Here is a 22,305-nt window from a genome sequence, read left to right on the forward strand (position 1 = left end):
AGCTAACCCCGAGAAGATCTCTGCCATCACCGACATGCATGCCCCAACATGTATCAAGGACGTTCAGGAGCTATCTGGATGCATGGCGGCCCTCAACAGATTCATCTCAAGGCTTAGAGAATGGGGCCTACCCTTCTTCAAACTACTCAAGCGGCAAGACAAATTTTAGTGGACTGAGGAGCCAGATCAATAAAAGCCACCGGTCCACACGGCGTCAAACCCCAACGAATACTTGCTATTTTATATTGCGGCGACTACTAACGTCGTCAGCACGGGGATCGCGATTGACAGACCAGAACTAGGCCATGTATACAAAGTACACAGGCCCGTTTACTTCATCAGCGAGATGTTGTTAGATTCCAAGGCTAGATCGCCAGTCCAGAAATTGCTATACGCAATACTGCTCACCTCACGGGAGCTACGACACTACTTCCAGGAGCACAACATCTTCATCGTCACAGACTTCCCCTAGGGAGAAATTCTCCACAATTGAGATGCAACGAGAAGAATATCTAAATGGGCAGTAGAACTCGGAGCATTGCCCCTAGAATTCAAGTCAAGGGCTGCAATCAAATCCTAGGCCCTAGTCGATTTCATGGCAGAGTGGCGGGAAAATCAACTACCAATGCCAGCAGAGCGTCCAGAGCATTAGGTCATGTATTTTGACGGATCACTCAAGCTTGAGGGCGCCGGCGCAGGAGTACTCTTAATATCTCCCAAAGGCGAACAACTCAAATACGTCTTGCAAATCTTCTGGGAAGTATCCAACAATGAAACTGAATACGAAGCACTGCTGCACGGGCTCCGCCTAGCAGTCTCACTAGGAATCAAGCGATTGCTAGTCTACGATGACTCACTGGTGATAATCAATCAAGTCAATGACGAGTGGGATCGCCACAAGGAGAACATGGATGTGTATTGCCTAGAAGTACGCAAGCTAGAGAACAAATTCTCTAGTCTGGATTTCCACCATGTAGCTCGCGACAACAACATAGCCACATACTTCTTGTCCAAGATTGAATCTACTCATGCTCAGGTTCCAGTAGGGGTTTTCATCCATGAGCTACAGAAGCCATCCATAACGGAGCCGTCACCATCAACAACCACTGATCGAGGTCCTACCGCACCAGATCAGGAGGTTATGATGATCGACGTAGATTGGAGAGCACCCTTCATCGACTATATCAAAGAACACAAGTCACCTCCAGACAACAACAGAAGTAGAGAAAGTCTCATGACGCAGCAAGAACTATGTTCTAGTTGGAAACAAGCTTTACAGAAGAGGCGCATCATCACAAGTACTCATAAAATGTGTCTCACGGCTAGACGGCAAGGACATACTAGAGGAAATCCACAAAGGCATTTGTGGCAACCACGCATCCTCATGAACGATCATGGGCAAAACCTTTAGAGCAGGGTTCTATTGGCCTACATCTCTCGCTGACTCCAAGGAACTAGTCCGCCGTTGCCATGGATGCAAATTCTTCATCAAACAACAGCATGTCCCTGCCTACTAACTAATCACCATACCACCCTCTTAGCCCTTCGCATGCTGGGGGCTCAACATGATTGGCCGACTACCCATGGCACCTGGAGGATTCAACCGAGTACTGGTGGCAATTGACAAGTTTACCAAGTGGATCAAAGTGAAGCTAGTAACCTGCCCCAAGGTAGACAGAATACTCGACTTCCTTGACGAAATTGTCCATCGCTAAGGCTTCCCTAATCACATCATCACAGACCTTGGCTCCAACTTCAACAATCATGAGTTCTGGGAATACTGCGAGAACAGTAGGATCGATGTCCGGTATGTCTCTGTCGCTCATCCGCGAGTCAATGGCTAGGTTGAGCGCGCCAATGGGATGATACTAGAAGCTCTCAAGAAAAGTCTGCACGATATTGGAAACACAAAAGGAGACAAGTGGCTCAAAGAACTACCCAATGTCCTCTGGGGGCTCCGCACCCAGCCATGCAAACCTAAAGGGAAATTGCCCTACTTCCTAGTCTACAGATCTAAAGCTGTCCTTCCTGCTAACGTCATATGGAAAACTCCAATAGTCGAGCAGTACAAGGAGGGGGCAGCAGAAGAAACAAGGCGTCTAGACTTAGACAGCCTCGAAGAAGCTTGCTGTGCAGTACTCATCCAGTCTGCAAGGTACCATGAAGGAATCTGCCGCTATCATGATTGCAACGTCAAAGAACATTTGTTCAATATAGGTGATATGGTCCTCAAGCGTATCCAAGATACCAAGGGGTTGCACAAGCTAAGCTCACTATGGGAGGGACTGTTCATCGTCTCCAGGGTCACTAGACCTGGGTCGTATAGGCTCCAACATCTCTCTGGTGAAGCCATCGATAACTCGTGGAACATCGAGCAACTCTGTCAGTTTTATCCTTAAATTTTTATTTACATATTCATATACATTGGCCATCGGCCCTAGTCGTAGAACTACGATTCAATAAAGCAGTTATATTTTTTCATCATAATTCGACTACTTATTTCCTAACTAGTCACGGCTTGTAGAAGCAAGTTTGCAGAACTATTCAGCTCCATGGGCAAAATTGCCCAAATCGTAGCAATTAATGACAAATCTGCACAACTACAACAAGCTATCTAGCTCCTCAGGAAAACTTTCCTAGATGTAGCATGTAATCACAAAGGCTGCAAAATCTTAAAGAGTTATTCAACTCGCTGGACAAAATCATCCAATTGCAAAGCAAGTCTGCAGTAAACTTTATGAGTTTGTCAACTCATGGGACAAATTAGTTCCTCAGCGGCTGGTAGAAAAGAAGCCATCAGTACTTCTGGGGTTAACTAAACTACCTAAGAAACTATTTACTAGACAAGTCTGTCTAGTCGTGGCTTGTAATTACAAGTTTGCAGTTCCAAGTTTTCTAGAGCGCAACATCAATACAACCTATAGAGATTGTAAGGATAGGCTCTAGTCGAAGCAAACCTGAAGAGATTACTCTCCTAAGAGGTCTAACCACCCAGATACCTTGAGTATTTGTACTCCATAAAAAGGAGTCACATCCTAAGTATTCTACATGATGTATCTAAAGAGACTTATCAAAAGAAGCCTTGTGCACAGACACTTACATCTACCGTACGAGCAATTAATATGGAAAATCGTAAGATGCACTAAAATAACAAGTTGAAAGCAACGAAGATTGCAACAAGACTTAGAATTATTTACATTTCAAAGCATTTATCTTTACAGTATAAAGAACTAATGTTTGCTTTCGGTACAAAACTACTCAAGGTCTCGATGATTTGCTACTTCTTCGGCGATGGGGTCCATCTCTTGCAAGTACTATTGAAAGAGTTCGTCCGAGCAGTCCTCCGCTATTCCCTCCGCAACAGGAGCTAGATCAGCTTGCGGGTAGAAGGACTTGACAAAGCTCATCAGCTGCTTGGAGACAGACTTCGCCATCTTCTGAATGTAGCCAGTGAATTTCACTGGCACATCCTTGAGTATTTCGGACAATGGATGGGGCTCTACAACCTCAACTGGGGGCTCCACCATATCCAATATTGGCTAGGCTGCTTCAAATATCTCTTTTAGAGCAATTCTTCCAGTCTCCAGCTCAGACTCACGGTGCTGGATGGTTTTCATGGCACTGATCAAGTCAACTTCACCATCTTCACGCATCTTTTTCTCTTTCTTCAGGTGATGCTCCAGGTTCTCATACCTTGATACTAGCTTATCATGTTGATCTGTCACCCGATAGTAAGAGTTTTTCCAGTCGGTGACTTGTCCTTGAAGATCATCTTTTAACTTTTCGAGCGCTGCACAAATAATACACAAGAGGATCAGTATTACAAAAAAAATCAGTACTCAAAATCCAATGAGAAAGGGCAATTACCTTTGGTCTGCTGGTTCAATGACTTGTTGCGCCCCTTGAGATGGTCCTTTTCCTCCTCCAGCTGCTGGACGCGGTTCTGGTACTCAGCGGCTTGTCTGTCATACTTCATCAGCAGTCGGGAGGAGTACTCCCTCTCCTTGACAAGTTCCTTTGCTAGAACCTCAGCATGGAGTACTGAGTCCCCGTAGCCTTGGAGCATCTACGACGTCCGGCGGGAGCGCTTGATGACATCCTATGCCATAGAATAAGTACTCGTGTTAGGGCATGGGTACTAATTACAAGTTACGAAAAAAGCTGGATCAAGCATACCTCTGCATAAGCACCAATATGACGGTGCATCTCCATCATTCCGGCTACCATGTCTATGTTTAGAAAGGGGTCGTCAATCAACTAGATATCTTCAAGACTAATTTCTTCAGCTGCCAGTGGATTCGCGTGAGCTTCAGAATCCGCTGTACTGAGTGGAATCACAACGAGTCTTGTCGATGGACCTGGCTTGGAAGATGCGGCAGCAGCCATGACTTCCAGCACTTCCGCTGCATCAATTTCTACCTCTTGCTCGGGAGATATGAGAGTAACCATGGTGCCAGAGGTAGTCACCACCACATCTTCGAACACTTGTTGCTCGGGAGCTGGCACTACAACGTCAGTCGATGAGAACATCCTGCATCAACACTGCTACAAGAGACACAACACCTGGGTTGCTTGTCATCGTAGGGTGTTCCTCTGGCTGCAGACTTGCTTGGACCGGGGAGACATCCTGCACTAAGTGGCTATTGCCATCAGTCATGGACTTCAAGCTAGGCCCTCCAAAGTCCACATCGGAGGATTTCCTACATAAGAAGTTTTCAGAGACATACACAAGTCGATCATAAGCTACAATTAGTAACCAAAGGAGTAGCAAGACATACCTTGTAGATCTCTTCAACTTCAGAGAAGGTTCCCTTGTTAGGCGCAGTGGCTTGATGGTCAGAGACGGTTTCTTTAGCGTCACTTGAATGGTCGCATCACGATCATCACCAGCCTTCGACACCGCCTCTATTCTTCGAGTAGCCCTTGCGCCGGTAGGGTCCACCTCAATGACAGGAGGTTCTGGATCATCTTCAATTTTGATCACCTCCTCGATGATCGGTAACTTATCTTGTGTGGCCAGAGAATCCACTTTCTTAGCATCCATCACCAGCTCGAGTACCTGCAAAGTACAAAAGTCATTTTTAGTAGACATGGTGGTTATGTAATCACAAGCTAAGAGTACTCGATCCTCAGGATCTTGTCCTTCTTCATAAGTAATTACCGCTGGAGGTACATCTTCTGTAGTGATAGACTTCTTTGGCCCGCTTCATAGTGATGGCCCGCTTCTTTCTCGATGGCAGAGAAATTGTAGCTTCCAGATCATCATCAACTGCACGCTTCATCGATCCAGAGGACCACCCGGCCTTATCATATGGCCGGGCCTTGACTTTGAAGTCTTCCGCGGCATCAGAACTAGAGCTGCTGAAGGCCTCGAGTACCTCTTCCTCCTCATCATCGCTCTCAGCACTCTTTGCCATATACATGCATGGAGCGGCTTCGCAAATATTTTCTGATCCGAGACGAGGAGGCGCAGAGCAATACACATTGACGTCTTCCTACACAGAAAGACAAGTTAGTACACCCAAACACTATAAAATAAGTACTCGGGGGCTACGGCCATGGATACTTATAGGCTTTGGCGGGTTGGCAGCGCAGAATTCTCGCAAATAGTGGAGACATCGCCCACATTCTTGAACATCCACCTCAACCTCACCATGATTTCCTCTATACTGAGTTCCTCAGGAGATAGCCTCGATGGGTCATTGATGGTAGAGTACTCGTAGCCCCAATGGCATCGCTGTGCAAGGGCTAAATTCGATGCTTCATGAAGCTGAAAGCTACTCCAATTCCAGTCAGTCCTTCTTGTTTCAGTTTGGATATTCTATCTAGGAGCTCGGGTAGTTGAAGGAAATCTCCATGAGTTGGCTCATCCAACCATTGGTTGTTCCAGGTGGGGCGATGCCCTGTTAGCTTGGGTAGTTTGGGATCGTGGTTGCTGATGTACCACCACTTCTCCTTCCACCCGGCATTTGAATCTATTAGCTCATAATCTAGGTAGAGGCTGTTGAACTTCTCCCTCATTTGAATTTCGGCACCTCCGACTACTTGGGTATGCTCCCTCTTTGGTTAAGGCTTCACTCGGAAAAACTTTTGAAAAAGTTGGAAGTAGGGCCTGATCCCCAAGAAAGCTTCACAGAAATGCACAAAAATAGTGGTGTGTAGAATGCCGTTGAGGTTTAAATGAACTAGCTCCAATTTGTAATATTCCAACGGACCTCGAAAAAAATCAGATGCCGGCAAAGCAAGACCACGCTCGATGAAGTGAGCGAAGATTACCGTTTTATTCGGGTACTCCTCCAATGGCCATGGGTTGCCGTAGGCAGATCCGCAATTTATGAAGTCTTAGTCTTGGAGTAGATTGATGGCCACGAACACCTTGATCTCCTCTTCTTTCAAAGCTGACCGTTTCCAGGTGCAGGCGAGAGTTGGCGGTGCAGTCTGGTTCGTCTTCCCGTACTTGGGCACCGACAACTGTTGCTCCTTATTCTTGTCAACTTCTTCTTCTTGTCCTCCATGGTAGGCTTGATAGTAGTAGCTTTTCTTCCATCCTTGACGTCACGAGTTTCTTCTTTCGCATGCACTCGGGGGCTGAGTGGTGGGGGATGGCGGTGCTAGCGCTCGGAGATCGGGCAGCGGCAGTGCTAGGGCTACAGTACGGAAGTTGAAACAACAGATGGCAAAGGTTAAACAGAAGGGATGATTACCTCCATTATTTATAACCGCGGCGCACTAACAGTAGCGCGAATAAAAGAATATTCAGGTTTCACGGATTCAAAGATTTCGTGGCACCTTATTGGCAGTTACCTCTCTTTTAAGAAGAGATAAGGTTTCCGTTCAGAGATAGTTCAGTTGACAAAAGGTTGACCCTTATACCCACCAAACTAGTCGGATAACGGCTCAAGAGCTATGTGCCACGTGCCCATCGACAAAAAGGTCTTTTCTCTAGGTTTTTAAGGGGAAAGTGATGTAAATTACAGATTGACCCTTAGCCTGATTCTTTGATTCAATCTAAGACTCAGGAGCTACTCCATATGGAGTGCGACTTTTGTCGCAGTTCCATATAAAATTCAAGGTTGAAAGATACAAGGCTAAGTTAAATAAGGCTTGAGCACATTCTAGCCGCATGATAGTGCTCGGGTACCTTTGAAGACTCAACCTGATGAAGTACTTGAAGAGCACCAAAACTAGTCGGTGAAGTCTACAAAAGTACTCGGAACTGCTGCATTTGACTAAAAAGTACTTAGAGGTTTGTTGTACATACATCTATGGGCCTACCAGAAGGTTTAGATAGTCTTAAATACAGGACTGGACCCTAAGACGTATCTGACATGGAGACTATGGTGCAGGACGCGTTGTCTACGTGGCGAGACAGAAACTAGTCAAGGATTAGGAAAAGTACTCGTAGCAATAAGAGTAGAACTCGTCTAGTCAAATCCGACTAGTATTCCTGTAAACAACCGACCTATAACCCTGCCCCCCGGCAATATAAAGTGAGGTAGGGACCCCCTCCAAAGCAATTTAATCCATCCAACACACAGGACGTAGGGTATTATGCTATTCAGGGGCCCGAACTTTTCTAAATCATGTGTCTGTGTTCACATTCGAGTTCCTGATCTCGATGAGCCCCACTAACCAAAACACTACCTCGGGCACCCCCCTCGGTAGGTTGCCGGGTCACAACATTGACTGCACTGCAAGTGATAGTCTCGCCCGTCCACCTCTACCCTGTTTGCGTTGCGTCAACCTTTATTTGTTGCAGCAGCATTAATCAACAAGTTTGGCTGCCGTGCCATCTTCAAGCCATTCGGCCTCAGTCCCCTCCACTACCATGTTTGTTGGCTTCTGAGATGAGGCCATGCCGCCTAAGCAGCCAGACATCATGCCTGAGGGAAGCAAGGTGGGTTTTGCTGCTTCATCCATGGAACCGTCGTGAGTGTCTACAGATACAAAGGGTCACCTCGACCATCAACCATCACCACCGCCACGTTCTTTCCAGTCAGAGCGGAGCATCACCTTCAAGAGATGGTCTCGAGGCAGATGTTACCGCTGCCTCACACGTGACCACCAAGTCAGCTCATGTAGGGACTCCTTCCATTGCATTCATTGTGGCCGCTCAGGACATCGGGAGCGACATTGTCACCTTCGGTCTCCCTTTCCAACTCATCGAGTCGACTCCAATGTGCAACCTCTTCAAAAATGGAGTTGGGCTACTATAGTGGCCACGCCTTCACCAAGTGCATGTCGCTCTACTTTGTGTGCAGACATTACGGCTGGGTCCAAGTAGCAAGGATATTTCAACCTATCGTCGGCTTCTCAACCCACCGGTTCATGTGAAAAGGATGTCGATCCTATCTGCCATAGTTGTTGTGACTCTTCTACTTCGACATCATTGAACCTATAGTCCATGGTTGCACCTCTGGTGGAGTTGTTGTGATCAGAGCTCCAACACATGATTGCAGTTCGTTTGGAGGAAGTGGTGCGCCCACTGAGGGAGGAGGCTTCTACCATCAAACTGTGGCTAGCACGTGTGGCCAACCATTTGGAGTGTGTTGTGCCATCTGACATGGATGAGCTCTTCGGCCCCTATTCTCCAATTCATCGCTCTCCGACACCATCGATTCTCACTTCTCTTGCAGCCGTTTGCACTTCTGTTGACTCCTTGGTGTGCGAAGATACATGTGTGGACATCGTGAACTCCGCCATTGATGAGATATCAACAAGAATCTCTACCATAGAGACTCACAGAGAGATGGACCCTATCACAAATGAGGTGGCCATGAGGACGTCTGACAAAGAGTTTCACCAAAAGACATCTGCAGAGCATGCCATCCAGGTGCCTTTTGGGACTTACACTACAGAGATGCACCAAGACTCGCACACAAAACAAGTGTTGCTACAAACCATGACCTTAGTTGAGGATGTTGTTCTAGTGGAGGACATATCTGATGATGAGGAAGCTATCTTAGATGCACATGGAACAATTGATGACCCTATCTTTCTCATCACCATCGAAGACAGCCCTTCCTATTCTATGGTTGAGGTCAAGGCAGAAGAAGCTCAGATGATAATAGAGGATCCACCGATAGAGGTCGTGTCTTCTCTATCCACCAAAGTTAGGAATAGCGAGGAGCTTGGATGTCCTCCTACGCACACCCCTTCACCACCGTCCACGATAGCAAGATGCCGATGCAAGTCCTACAATAGATCATCGCTTCGTCGAAGTGCCCGCATTGCCTAGCATAACGTGTTAAAAGATTTGGTTATTCTTGGGAATGATGGGAAGCTCAACGAGGATGTAATTCAAGACTATGCAGACCGCCTAAAGGAATTGTTGCCATCGGATGACCTCAAGCCACTTATGTAATTGAAAGGTCATGCCTTCTTAGAGCTACTGGCGGAGCTTTCTTTGTCTCTGTGTTAGGTGTTGCCTTCGCTAAGGATGTTGTGTTGCCGTGGCTTATGTCATGACTGAGCGAAGTTGTTTGTTGGTGGAGTTTTCATATTTAGTCGTAGTTTAGTTGTTGTAAGTTTTACATTTCTTCTGTTGTCATCCCTACGGGGTCGTTGTTTGCCCAGTCTTAGTCTTTTCTTTATTAATATAATCGGTAGCTTTCCTGCTTAGTTCGTTTTAAAAAAGATATTATATAAATTTCGTAAAGGGGGGATTTAAAAAGATCCATCTAGTCCAATCCAAATCAGAAGTGAAAGCTGCCTTTGTGAGATCATGAACGCTCACATGCCATGATGCATGCACGGTACGGCTTAAAGCCCCTGCACCCAGCCATGACACAAGTTTCAGATTCCACTGCAAATACCAAACTCTCAGAATCCAGGAGAGTGAATAATCCATGTAAATAATGCAAGCTTTGTCTCCAAAATTGCGTTCAACTATTCAACTTGGTTGAACATTTGCATGTGAGGGGTGAGAGTAGCATTTTATCTCTATAAAAGTCAAACATCTCTCAGCATGCTAACCAAACCTACACAAACTCTATCACCATATCCTTGTACCATGCTCTGCTTCTAATCTTCCAATGAAATTGTAGCTGAACCTTTAGACATAAGAGCAGAGAAGAAAAGGAAGGTGACAAGGGGAAGGTTCACTAGAGCCCTGAAAGAGTATCGGTCGCTGCTTTACATCACCCGCTGGTCGGCTGGTGTTTGGTCAGGCTCCTCTGTTGGCGTGACTGAAGAGTGTGCAGTCTGCAACATCTAAAGCCAAGCTTCGTCTCCAATCTCCAGTGTCCCGCAGCGCCCCAGGTGTTACAACAAAGAGCTAAAGCATCCAGCTGCATGGAGAAACTAGTTAACCATAAAACCATGCTCTTCTCCAGCTTTCGTTTAACAAAAGCTCTTCTACAGAGAAAATGTTGAGTTTTTTCTTTTTATTTAACTGGGCATTTTGTGTTTTCACTGGTAAAAAATGAGCAGTACCTCGCATACCTCGATTTTTCCAACCGGGACTAATCATTCGGGACTAAAGGTCAGAACCTTTAGTTCTAGGTCTTTTACCTGGGAGGCCCACACACGCGCATGCCACAAGTCATAAGTTATGTGATTTTTCACGTGAAATATGCGCGTGCGCGGTGCGTGAGATTCGAACACACGACCTCAAGCCTCGCGTGTAGCTTTCTTACCATCTCACCTACACAGCACATCTGACTGAGTAGGGAATGCAATGCTTTTGTAGTAACTCATGGGGGACCCTTTAGTCACCCTTTCCCAATCGGGAGTAAAGCCCTCGGAGACTTTAGTCCGAGTTTGTAATACCAACCGGGACTCACCTTTAGTCTCGGTTGGTGGTGTTACCAACTGGGACTAAAGGTGTCTTCACGGATTACGAAATTTAGACCAGGACTAAAGCCTCTTTTATCCTGGGTCAAAAACAACCGAGATCTTTGTTGTGGATGAAAGATTGTTTTTCTACTAGTATTTGGATTTAACTGATTGTAATCTGAGTCTAGTAACTAAGATTCATTATTTTAAGTTGCGTCTCATGAAATGTTAGTCTGAGTGGGATCACTCTGATCATTCTGAGCTTCCACACTTTCCTGAAGTTCTATGAAGTTGATCCAGAGAAGTTCTCCTATTCCTTCTTACCTCCCTTCATAACGAGGTTCAAGGGTTTGCAGCCAGCAAATATTCCACCGCTGGAGAACATATATGATTCTAATAATGGAAATCAACAAAATTCCTACCAAGAATTATAGCCGGAGTTATACCTACTTAATTACCCCTCGCAAATAACCCAATTATAGGGGCAAAATGAGGTAAAATGGACAGGGAAGACCGAATATTCCCAGCATCTATTGCACATTGCCACTCTACCGCGTCTAATATTTATGAATTTTTATCATTGCTTGTTTTTTACACGCCGGCCCCACCTACTGTATCGGCATGGTAAATTACGATCAATCCATTCGGGTAAGGACCTTCCAATTCAAACCAAAAGATCAATCACGGTCAATTCAAAATAATTAAATCACTAATCACGCTAAGTCCTTCCAATTATGTTGAAACACTTCCGATTAGGAGCCCATTGTTCCACAAATCAAATTGATTGATTGATAATCGATCACGGTCAATCCGAAACAATCAGATCACCAATCATGTCGAGTCCCTTTCAATTATAGTAAAACCCTTCTAATTATGAGTCCAGTAACCCTATCACCAAATTGATTGATTGAAGTATGGATACTTTCTTTTCTAGTCTCTATCTCGTATACGTAAGATTCTTAGTGACTCGTTCCATAGCCCACTACTTGAAAGAGTACAAACATCTGGGTTCATTTGTTGATACATGCTGCTTTTGTATCTCTTAAGCTTGCTACGGCACAAACTAATGAATCTGAGGTTGGTTCGACCTGTCACAGTTTACTTCGTCCATATGAAAATAAGAGAATTATATTTGTGTAACGCTAGATTAGTTATTTTCAGTTCACTAATAACATAATTGGTTTTTTTCTAGCATTCCTTTTCTTCCGTCTATTATAATAAACTAACATTCCCGTCTGACGATTGATAATTTAAATGTTATTTTTAGGGACATCTTTGATGTATAAATAATAATAGCTTTATGTGTTTATTATGTGTGTATTTGATATCATAAATCATAAATAATAACATGTTCCAATCAAATTTATTTTTTCTAAACCGGTGCATGTGACACGGGTATGTCCCTAGTAATGAAGAATCATGGACTATTTTTTTTGCGAGGAAATTATGCACTAGATAGATGGAAATAAAATGAAGAACTGCCTAAAATAGTCAGCGGTCACCAGTTGATACAAAATGGGGCATCCATTTTTTTTTTAAAGTGAATAAGGCAGCATTATATTAAACTATCTGTTCATTACAAATTATGGCCCGGATCATGTCCGGAGGCTCATTAAACCAAACTAAACCATCGAACTGATCAGCATGCTTAGCTACAACATGAGCTGCCTCATTACATCATCTACTGACATGGATGAAGATTTGCACAACTTAAATTTTTAACATCCTGAATGATAACTCCAACATGAGATCCATCAAGTGGGAGTTAACCTTGTTGACAACACTTTGACAATCAGAAGCTTGAACAGGCACACACGCTGCTGTTCCGCTGAAAGCACCACGGGCCCACCTGCCATAGATGGAACCCCTGGCAGGACTTTGGGCCCCCTGGAAAGTCCAACCGGCTTCGGGCTTCCTCGTCGCGCCGCCGCCGTCATCGTATTCTTCTCCCGGAAAGTAACAGAGGACAAGAAGAGAGAGGAGAGGCGGCGGCAGCCAATCCGAGAATTCGCGGATAGTTCTAGGAGTCGGTCCGCAGCGGATGGCGGCGGAGGAGAGGCGGCTGGTGATCGCCGTCGAGGGGACGGCGGCGCTGGGGCCCTACTGGCCCGCCATTTTGGGGGACTACGTCGAGAAGATCGTGCGGTACGCGTACGCCCGCGCGCCCCTGGCCCCTATTCTGTTCTGGCCCCGGCCGCTGTTGCTTCGCGGATGTTCACTCGCTTGACATTCGCGCTCGAGAGGAGGGGCGACCATGGAATTGGATGGGGATAAATGGTTGCTGTCGTATCGTGGAGATTAAGTTTTTTTTATGACTCATGATTGGGCTCGTTGAATGGAGGGTCTCCGTGATTTTGCGATGCGTTTGGCAGCTGATGAAGACGGGTATGGGAATTAGCCGTGGGAGTTGGTGGAAGGAATTGGAGTTTGGTTTTTAGTCATTTTCGCTTGTTTGGTTTTTGAAGAAAATTATGCGTGAGAGTTTAAAACTTGACTAGAGGAACAGACGTCCCTCTGATTTTATTAAAGCCCTTAAACAAGGTGGTATCAATATTCGAACCCAGGCCCGGCAACAAAGGGTTTCATTGACCCACGGAGTTCAATGCTCTAACCATTACGCCTTGAGAATCTCTAGTACACGTGAAAGTTTAAAAGAGGCTTCGTATCATTACTTTGGCGCTTGAGTTTAGAGGTGGGAAATTATATCATCAGTCATGATTAACTGAGTAGATGCATCATTGACTTAAAAGAAATCCCACCCCTCCCCCGGGAAGTGATCGGTGGGAGTTGGCCCTCTAAGCTCCCATTCTACATCCCATTAAAACTCAAGATATTTTTAACCTATCACATCTAAAGTCCAATTCCTTTCCACCTATTACCTCCCCAACCATTGTTGTTTTATTTGATGATGAAGCGCCTAGTATCTAACGGGTGATCAGGCTGTCTAAGAGACATTTGAGCTTGGTGGAAGGGTGACCTAGCACCTTGTTGGGTTAGGAATCCATTTTCTGAAACTGCGCTTATGGAGGTAGTCAGTAGAATGTTGATTTTTTACTTGGCTCATTTGTCTAGATGTCTTCTTGTATCTCTCATGCTTCACCATGGCTTCAACCTTCGCACACAATTATCTTCATACGGTTCTTCTTTCTGTTAATAGAAAACCCCATCTGATTAGCGTACAACAAATCTTGGTCAATTGTTTGAAAACCAAGTTCAATGCCAGTATACCACCATCATTATTCATTTTTACACCATTGTGCTATGCAAACTTTGCATTTTATTACAACTGATTTGTTGAGAAAATTCAATTGTGTGCAGGAGCTTGTGTGCAAGTGAACTGCCAGGGAAGGTAATCTCTTCTGATGAATCATTTTATCATCTGAGTTCCCAATTTGTGCGTGCTATTCCAGGGATTGTGTTAATATGTAACTTATTCTTCATTTGTGCAGAAGCTGGCAGGGGCACCTCCTGAGCTTGCATTAGTTGTGTTTCATACCCGTGGACCTTACAGCGGTACATCTTTATATCCTCCACGTTTTTGACCATATCATTTATTGTACATTCTATCAAGTAGGTAACTTAACATTTTGCAACTCAGCTTTTTGTGTGCAGAGAAGTGGATGGACAAAAGATATCGATGCTTTCCTATCATGGTTATCTGGAATATCATTCACTGGTGGAGGATTAAGCGAAGCTGCTACTTGTGAAGGTCTTACTGAAGCATTGATGGTATTGACATGTTAACATTGTTTCAAATTTCTAGTTCCATGCGGCCAACATTTAGCACTTAGGAGATTCTGTTTTACCTTTTAAGATGTATTGTGGATCTTTGAGTTATGTTGCTATGAGGGCATGATGTGTGGAGTAGTGCATGTTCTGTTTCGCCATTTTGTTTTGTTATTTATCAGTCCTGTTTGAATAAGATGTTTTATTGTTCCACTTGATGACAAACATCTGTTTCTGGATCTCCTCACAGGTCAAGATATCAACACACGTTGTTCTGATGTTGTTGTTTAATTATTTTTCATAGCTGGAAATAATTCTGCACGTGCATGATAGTTATTTCTAAATATAGGCTAGACATCCTTTTACTAATCTACTTGCCCAAGCTATGATTTTACTAAAAAAATCTTAACATTGTCTTCACATCATTTTGAATCCTGGCTAGTTTCATAAAGCATGCCCTGATCAAAAGCTCAGCCTTTCTTTATCTTAATCAACAGAGTACAAGATTAGTAATAATGACTTATTGATAACCTGTGTACATTACCAAGAGATGAGAATGGAGTGAAATAAGTATGGTCACAAACGTTTGCATGGCAGTCTGCTGCATTGTTTGGGGCACCAGTCCATTTTTGCTCGCAGTGCTGAAACTTACATGTTCAAAAAGAGATTAAAAAACTTTGGTGACACAGCAATGATCTTTCTTTTCTTAAGATATTAAAATAGTGATTATTTCATTTCTAGTTGCTGTGCTGATGCAAGCTGATGATATTTTTTCTTATGTGCATCTAGATACTCCATGGCAGTCGCAATACAACCCAGAATAATCAAAACCAGGAAGCACATAAGCATTGCATACTTGTCGCTGCAAGTAATCCATATCCTTTGCCTACACCTGTCTACTGTCTTCCTATTCGATCTACTGATCACAGAAAGAACATTGAGTCGTCAAAAGAGCCTTCTATTGCTGATGCTGAAACTTTTGCAAAATTATTTCCTCAGGTAGAGCATATTGCTATAGCTTGTTATTGTTGTTTATTTCCTTTTATCTCAATGGGATGCCGCTATCATTTTGTTGATTCTATTTGATTTTGTTGGGTGTAGTGCTCTGTCTCATTGTCGGTGATATCTCCAAAACAGCTTCCGACACTGAAGGCAATATACAATGCGGTAATGTTGTCACTTGTTTTGTACAGGAAACTTCTTCTATTCCTTTTCTCTGCTTCTTTAGTTGTTTTTATTCAATTGATGGTAAAACTATAGGAACATTTGACTGCATGGGTTCTTGTATGTCAAAACAAAAGAACCAAGGTGTATGTTCCCATAATAGAAACAACCTTGTTTGTGGAGTACGACATTACTCTAATATACTTCAATCTGAGTTACTTGTCAATCTAGCTTCATTGACATGTAACAAGTGGTTGATACTTTTGTTTTTGGCAAAAATTTTGTTCGATGCCAATAACTCTAGAGCAAGTACTTATGTTCCTTGATAAGATCTTTGGTGAAAATTAGTCTTTAAAACCGAAAATGACATTGATCGTGTCATGTGGGGACTCAAGCATAACAGACACCACAAGAAGAGTTCGGTGTCAGGAGGAGCCTTGGCACCGTCATCGTCTTAGAGATCAAGTTTGATTAGTTAGGTTGTAGTTTACTTGCACGTTACTTTAGTCGTTCGTTTAGATTCTTTGTTTGCCAGGCTCTAGTGATATATAAACTGGGGACCCGGCATAGTTCAGGGTAGGTATTTGCTTGAAGTTCATCTTGTACCTCAGACCTGCCTCTCTGGTGCGGTGCCGATCATCACGGCTCATCCGCGCCACCGAGGTCCAGGGCCACATCCGGTTACTTCATTCAAATATAATCGTCGTTGCATTCCACTCTCCAATCTCAGCGAATCCCCTGCCCGTGACAGATTGGCAAGTCAAAACTATGCTTTTGTAACATTCATATTAGAGTGGAGAGGGCATTAAATTCATTAGTGCACTAGCTAAAATTGCAAGTGATGGCCTTGGGCCATCTCCAATTTCCCCAGTTGTGCATTCTGACTATCCTTTTTAACTTATGTGACACAATTTGACCTTATAGGCCTTCAGCAGTTATGATGAATGTGCACATAATATTGATTCCATATTCTGCTGCAGGGCAAACGAAATCCTCAAGCTGCTGATCCACCAGTTGATCATGCAAAAAACCCACAGTTCCTTGTTTTGCTATCTGAGAATTTCATGGAGGCGAGGACTGCTCTATCTCTTCCTTTACGTGGGAACTTGGCCCCAAATCAAACCAAATTGAAGATGGACAGTGCATTTGCCAACCTCTCAGGTTAAAAATAAATGTTAATGTTAGGCTTGTATTTCTATAAGATCTATTTTTGGTTCTGCCCTTTGTAGAAAGGAAATGTTGTTGATGTGATGTCTCTGTGTGGGAGGGATGTTGGGAAATCTTTGCAAAAATGGTGTTTATACCTAGTTTAGTGAAAAAAATTTTAACAAATGCTAGTTTCAATTTGACTAAAAATGACAAGTGAATTTAATCTTGATATGTCCCTTGGCTGGCTTGCCTAAATTATGGCAGAAAAAGTAATGGTTATATTTTGGGATGGCTGACTATTCCATAGCAGGCAGGGTTCTGAATATGCCATTACATGATCCAGTTTTGCATAAAGTGTACCTTTGTTGGGCGAAAGTTTTGTGCTGGTGATGTTTTATACTTGTGAGAACACATAAGATATTCGAATTACATGTGGCTATTCTGTGGTGTGATTGCTTGTTATACAGTGAAATATTCATACATTAAGTTTGCAGAATTGTGTTCTAAAAAAAAGTTTGCAGAATTGAAATATTTTTTAGCTTGAGATTAAAAAAATGAATATACTAATTAATAGACATAGAAGTTGACCGCCATATTTCAGGAAGCTTGTATCACTAAATACCAGTATGTTTCTTTGTCAGTGTGGATGAACATTTTGCTCAAATACCATTGAAATATGACATAACCAAGTACATAAATGAGTTAACTGGCAAGATGTCCACAGCAAATTGTTTGTGTCATTAAGTTCAGACATGTTGGTCAGCCATTAGTTCAAATCAGCTATGTCTGAATTACTACATAAGTAGTTTTTTGCAGGACTCTGTCATAATTAACAGTGAGATTGATATATTGCGAGGCTTATACACATTAACTTAAATGTATTCGTACAGATACATAAGTGTGTACTCCCATGCATATGCATTCTTGTTAAAGGATTGCATCATTTGTTCCATCGATTAAAGTCTTAGTATTCTAAGTTGTGATGTGCATATCACTTGTTACTCAGATTTTGCCGGTTTCTTCAATAAAAGGGTGTATGTAGCCCGACTGCTTTCAAGAGTTCATCTAATCTTCTTTAAACAATCTATTTATGATAAGCTGATTCGTCCAATATTGCAATTTATTTTTCATGTGTATCCATGCTATTGTCATGATGAATAATTCCAAATATTTCCAGTGAGTGGACCAATGATTGGCTGTAAACCAGTTGGTGTAGTAGGCATTTCTACTGCAACTGTTAACGTGGTGAGTTACAAAGGACATACTATTCTTGGAATTTCTCCATTTGTTTTCTCATTCTAACAATACATTTGCTTTTTTTATTTTAGGAACCAGCAACAATACCTGCTATGATATCTAGTTCACAATTAGGACAAGGTGGAGTTGGTGCAAGTGGCCTTGGGCCTACAGCAATCAGTTCAGTGCCTGCTATGACGCCAACACCTGGGATTGCCCAACAGGCAGGTGCCAATTTCCTAGGTGTGACTAACAATTTTGACATAAATATGCCTATTGGGCAGCATCCCAATGCCCAACAACCACCATCAAAGTTTGTCAAAATTTGGGAGGTAAGGATTTCCTCTTTTATTTAAGCATTTACATAGGCATAGTCAACACCCCTGCTAAACGTTTAAACTCTGTACTAAATGGTAAGCACAGTGCAGAGAACTTGACGAATTGGAGCCTTCTTGGTTTAGAAAGTAAAAAATTAGTCATCTTCTAGTTTATTGGAAGGATACATAAAACTGGTGCTGTAAAGCAGCCTATATGTTAATACCATGAGTGCATCGAAACCATACATTCAATGACAATAATTGTGTTAGTTTTTTTAATCAATTGTAGTTTATTTTGGCAATTTCAATGTTGTGTGTTGTATCAGTTGCTTATCAGTCAACATCATTTGGCATAATTCTAAAAACCAGATAAACCCCCTCCCTGTACTCCAAATTTCACTGTGCATTTTTAGATTATTGGCTCATTATGTGAATTTGGATTTATAATGCATATATTATCTTGTATGTTGGCCATACTGGTTTTCAACAACTGATGTTTGCCTTCTATCAGGGAACTTTGACCGCGTTAAGGCAGGGACAGTCTGTATTTATTTGTAAACTCGAAGTAAGTCTCTATTTGCATTATTGAACTCACAACCATTATGCACTATTTAATAAAAATGGTAAAAGATTATTTTGAATCTGCAATTCTGGCTCAATGAATGATTCCATAGATATGGTGACACTTTATGCTCTTTGTAGCTCTGTATGAAGTCGAAAGGAAAATATCTTTTTTCCTTGAAAAGCTTGTATGAATAAATCGTGTGTAATCTTTGACCCATTTTCTTGCTAAGACTATTAATGAAGATAAATTAGCTTGGAGTAAACTACTGTTTATAAAATCTTCAATCGTGATTGCTTGAACTTGAAATCAAAAAAATTAAGCCCCTTAAAACTTGGACTGCAATTGCTGCCAATGCTCATTTTCTGCCAAGGTTTGTTTCCGCCTTTAAAACTGGAATCTAGGGCATGTTTGGTTCTTGACCGGAGTGAGCCAAGAGAAATTTTGGCCATGGCCAATCTTGGGCAGTGACAAAATGGGGCTGTAAAAGTGATGTTTAGTTCATGACCCAACAAAATTTAGGATTGTGAGCATGGCGTGTGGGACCCATGTATCATTATTTTTTTGTTTCAAAAGATAGTCAAATGGGTTTTGTTTTGTTCATTTAATTAAATAACAAGGATTACTTTGGTTCAAACAGATCACAAATCAGATTCATACTTTAGTAAATATTGTTGATTATAGGTTGTAAATCCAAAATGCAAATCGTTCATTGCAACCAATCACCATGCAACACATCAGCTAACGGATGCATGCAGCGGCCAAGCCAATTTTGGGCGGCCGTTTTGCTGGCCGGAATCTTGCCCAGCGATGCTGTTGACTGTAGCTGGGCTGGCCAAATTTTATTTGGCATGACCAAAGTTTGGCTATCAACCAAATGGAGGCCAAAATTTCAGGGCAAGGCCAAAGTTTGGCTTGGCACGTCAGGCTCAAAACCAAACATGCCCCAAATGCTTGGTCTGTCTGTATTTTGTGTTCTGCAATCTTGCTATGTTTTTTTACTATTAATAGTATAACCATATTTATTTGTGTGATTTTTTGTTTTTTTATATTTCTCACCTAAACATATGTCTGGCAGGGTTATAGGAGTGGAGCGTCATCTGAAAAGTAAGTGTTTGATCCTTTCATTTCCTTGGATCTCTACATTTCACTAGCATAGTACCCATGCTACAGCAACATTTGGTAATGCAAATCAATCAACTAAAATGCTATATGTGGTAATTAAGCATAGATGAGATAGATTTTACAGTTCACACAAAAAAGGAATGTTGAGACAAAACCATGGCAGATGAGCGCGTAGCTCAGTGGTACAGTATCCAGGCTCGTATCCTGGGTGCTGCATTATTCGTGCCCACCTCCCTGTGCAACAGTTGCAGTTGATTCCCAGGCTGCCAAAGAAGCACACGCTGGTGAGGTTTCTGCCCCGGCCATGCTTCAGTGGACCCCTTAAGGCTAAGTCAGCGGGGAAAGACTTCCCCGCTGATTGAAATCTATCCGCACATGAGCATGCACGCGGATATGCACAAGCTAACCAGATCTTTAGTTCCTCCCAAACTCCCAACTCTGGCACTATGCAAAAAGAAGACTCCCCATCACATCAAACTTGCGGTACATGTATGGAGTACTAAATGTAGATGAAATCAAAAACTAATTGCACAGTTTTGTTGTACTTTGCGATACGAATCTTTTGAGCCTAATTAGTCAATGTTTGGATAATAATTCACAAATACAAACGAAATGCTACAGTTGCGCATTTATGCAAAATTCCAACTTTGGCACTTCCAAATTAGGAACTAAACAAGGCCTTAGTTTCTGCTATTTTCGAATTGTGCTTCAAGACGAGTAGGAAACTAAAAGCCCTACTTTATTAGTTTCTGCTATTTTCGAATTGTGCTTCAAGACGAGTAGGAAACTAAAAGCCCTACTTTATGTATGCAGACTTGCAGCGGACTGGCCAGACACTATGCAGATTGTTAGCCTCATAAACCAGGAGGATATGAACGATAAGTTTGACTCCTAGCCCATTATTTTGCAAGTGGATTTTTTACATTATCACATTTTCTTGTAATGTGCTGTGAATGATATCTTTTCTAATCATTCTGCAGAAAATATGCTGGCAAGGCAGAGTTTCTAGTATTCCGGAGTTTAAATCGGCATGGTTTCCTCAGACAACTAAAGAAGAAGAAGCTGGTCAGTGATTGGTTATATTCTTTTTAGCACGTGTTATTCTGCTGCGGTTGTCTCATGCATTTAGGGGGTATTTGGATCTTTAGTTCGGACTAAAATTCATATCACATCGAATATTCGGAGGCTAATCATGAGCTAATTATAAAACTAATTACACAGATGGAGGCTAATTCCCGAGACGAATCTATTAAACCTAATTAATCCATCATTAGCACATGTTTACTGTAGCACCACATTATCAAATCATGGACTAATTAGGCTTAATAGATTCGTCTTGCAAATTAGTCTCCATCTGTACAATTGGTTTTGTAATTAGTCTATGTTTAATACTTCTAATTAGTATCTAAACATTCGATGTGATAGGAATTTTAGGAGCTCGTAAAGAAACAAACGTGGTCTATTTTCTTGGCAGTCATTCAGTACACAGTTCCAATGCCCAAATTGGTCTTCTGTTTCAGTGTGCTGTGATACAATTACCTTCACAAACTCTATTGCTGTCGGTGTCTGGCATAGAGGGCCGCCTGATTGGCATCCTCTTCCCTCGGGTAATTTTGATCGTACCTAAATGAACTTATATTTCTACTCCTGGTTAGAGGTCAACATAAGTATCTGCATTTGCTGAAATGTTGCCCTTTTTTCTCAGGACGTGGTGGAATACAGACCATCAAATCAGCCGCAGATACAGCAGCCGCAAGCCATCCTGCTTCAGCAGCCGCTACACCAAAAACAGCACCAACAGAGTTGAACGAGTTTACATTGACTCTGAGGGGTGGTGTCGCCCTTGACAGCACCAACAGCACTTACAGTGTTACATGATGGATAAGAATATAAATGTAACATTATTCTACTGGGTTGGCCTAAACGATAAATACTTTGTGCAACGTAGGGGCAGCTACCCAACCCCCCCTCGGCACGTGGATCCAAGGGAATATATGATGCAAACTTACAAAGTATTAACGAGACGTATTATAGACGGTAAAAAAACGTTTAGCTGGCAAGTGCAGGCTTTTGGCATATATGATACAAAGTATTGACGTGCTGTCAGGTACTCCCTCGATTGCCCAGATTGTTTTAAGATCACCATTTCCAGCAAAAGAAGTCAAGAGGAAAAACAGAAGAGGTAACAATAGAACGTGGCCATGTTTGGAGGCCTCAAGCTTTGATTTTTGCCTAAAATAGTGTTATTTT

General features: G+C 42.6%; 1 protein-coding gene across 1 annotated transcript; it reads left to right on the top strand.

Moving 5' to 3' along the window:
- The first annotated feature begins 12,817 nt into the window (after nt 1-12,817).
- On the top strand, nt 12,818-22,095 carry LOC101766727 (mediator of RNA polymerase II transcription subunit 25-like). Its single transcript, XM_004959292.2, has 15 exons — nt 12,818-12,921; nt 14,095-14,125; nt 14,226-14,289; nt 14,375-14,505; nt 15,292-15,501; nt 15,604-15,669; nt 16,647-16,827; nt 17,993-18,060; nt 18,144-18,383; nt 18,880-18,933; nt 20,009-20,037; nt 20,869-20,937; nt 21,036-21,120; nt 21,576-21,662; nt 21,761-22,095. Exons 1-15 carry the CDS (start codon nt 12,818-12,820, stop codon nt 21,860-21,862), a joined length of 1,521 nt encoding a protein of 506 aa, XP_004959349.1. The 3' UTR covers nt 21,863-22,095.
- The last annotated feature ends 210 nt before the right edge of the window (nt 22,096-22,305 follow it).

Source organism: Setaria italica, chromosome II, assembly GCF_000263155.2.
Source record: "Setaria italica strain Yugu1 chromosome II, Setaria_italica_v2.0, whole genome shotgun sequence".
Lineage (NCBI taxonomy): Eukaryota > Viridiplantae > Streptophyta > Magnoliopsida > Poales > Poaceae > Setaria > Setaria italica.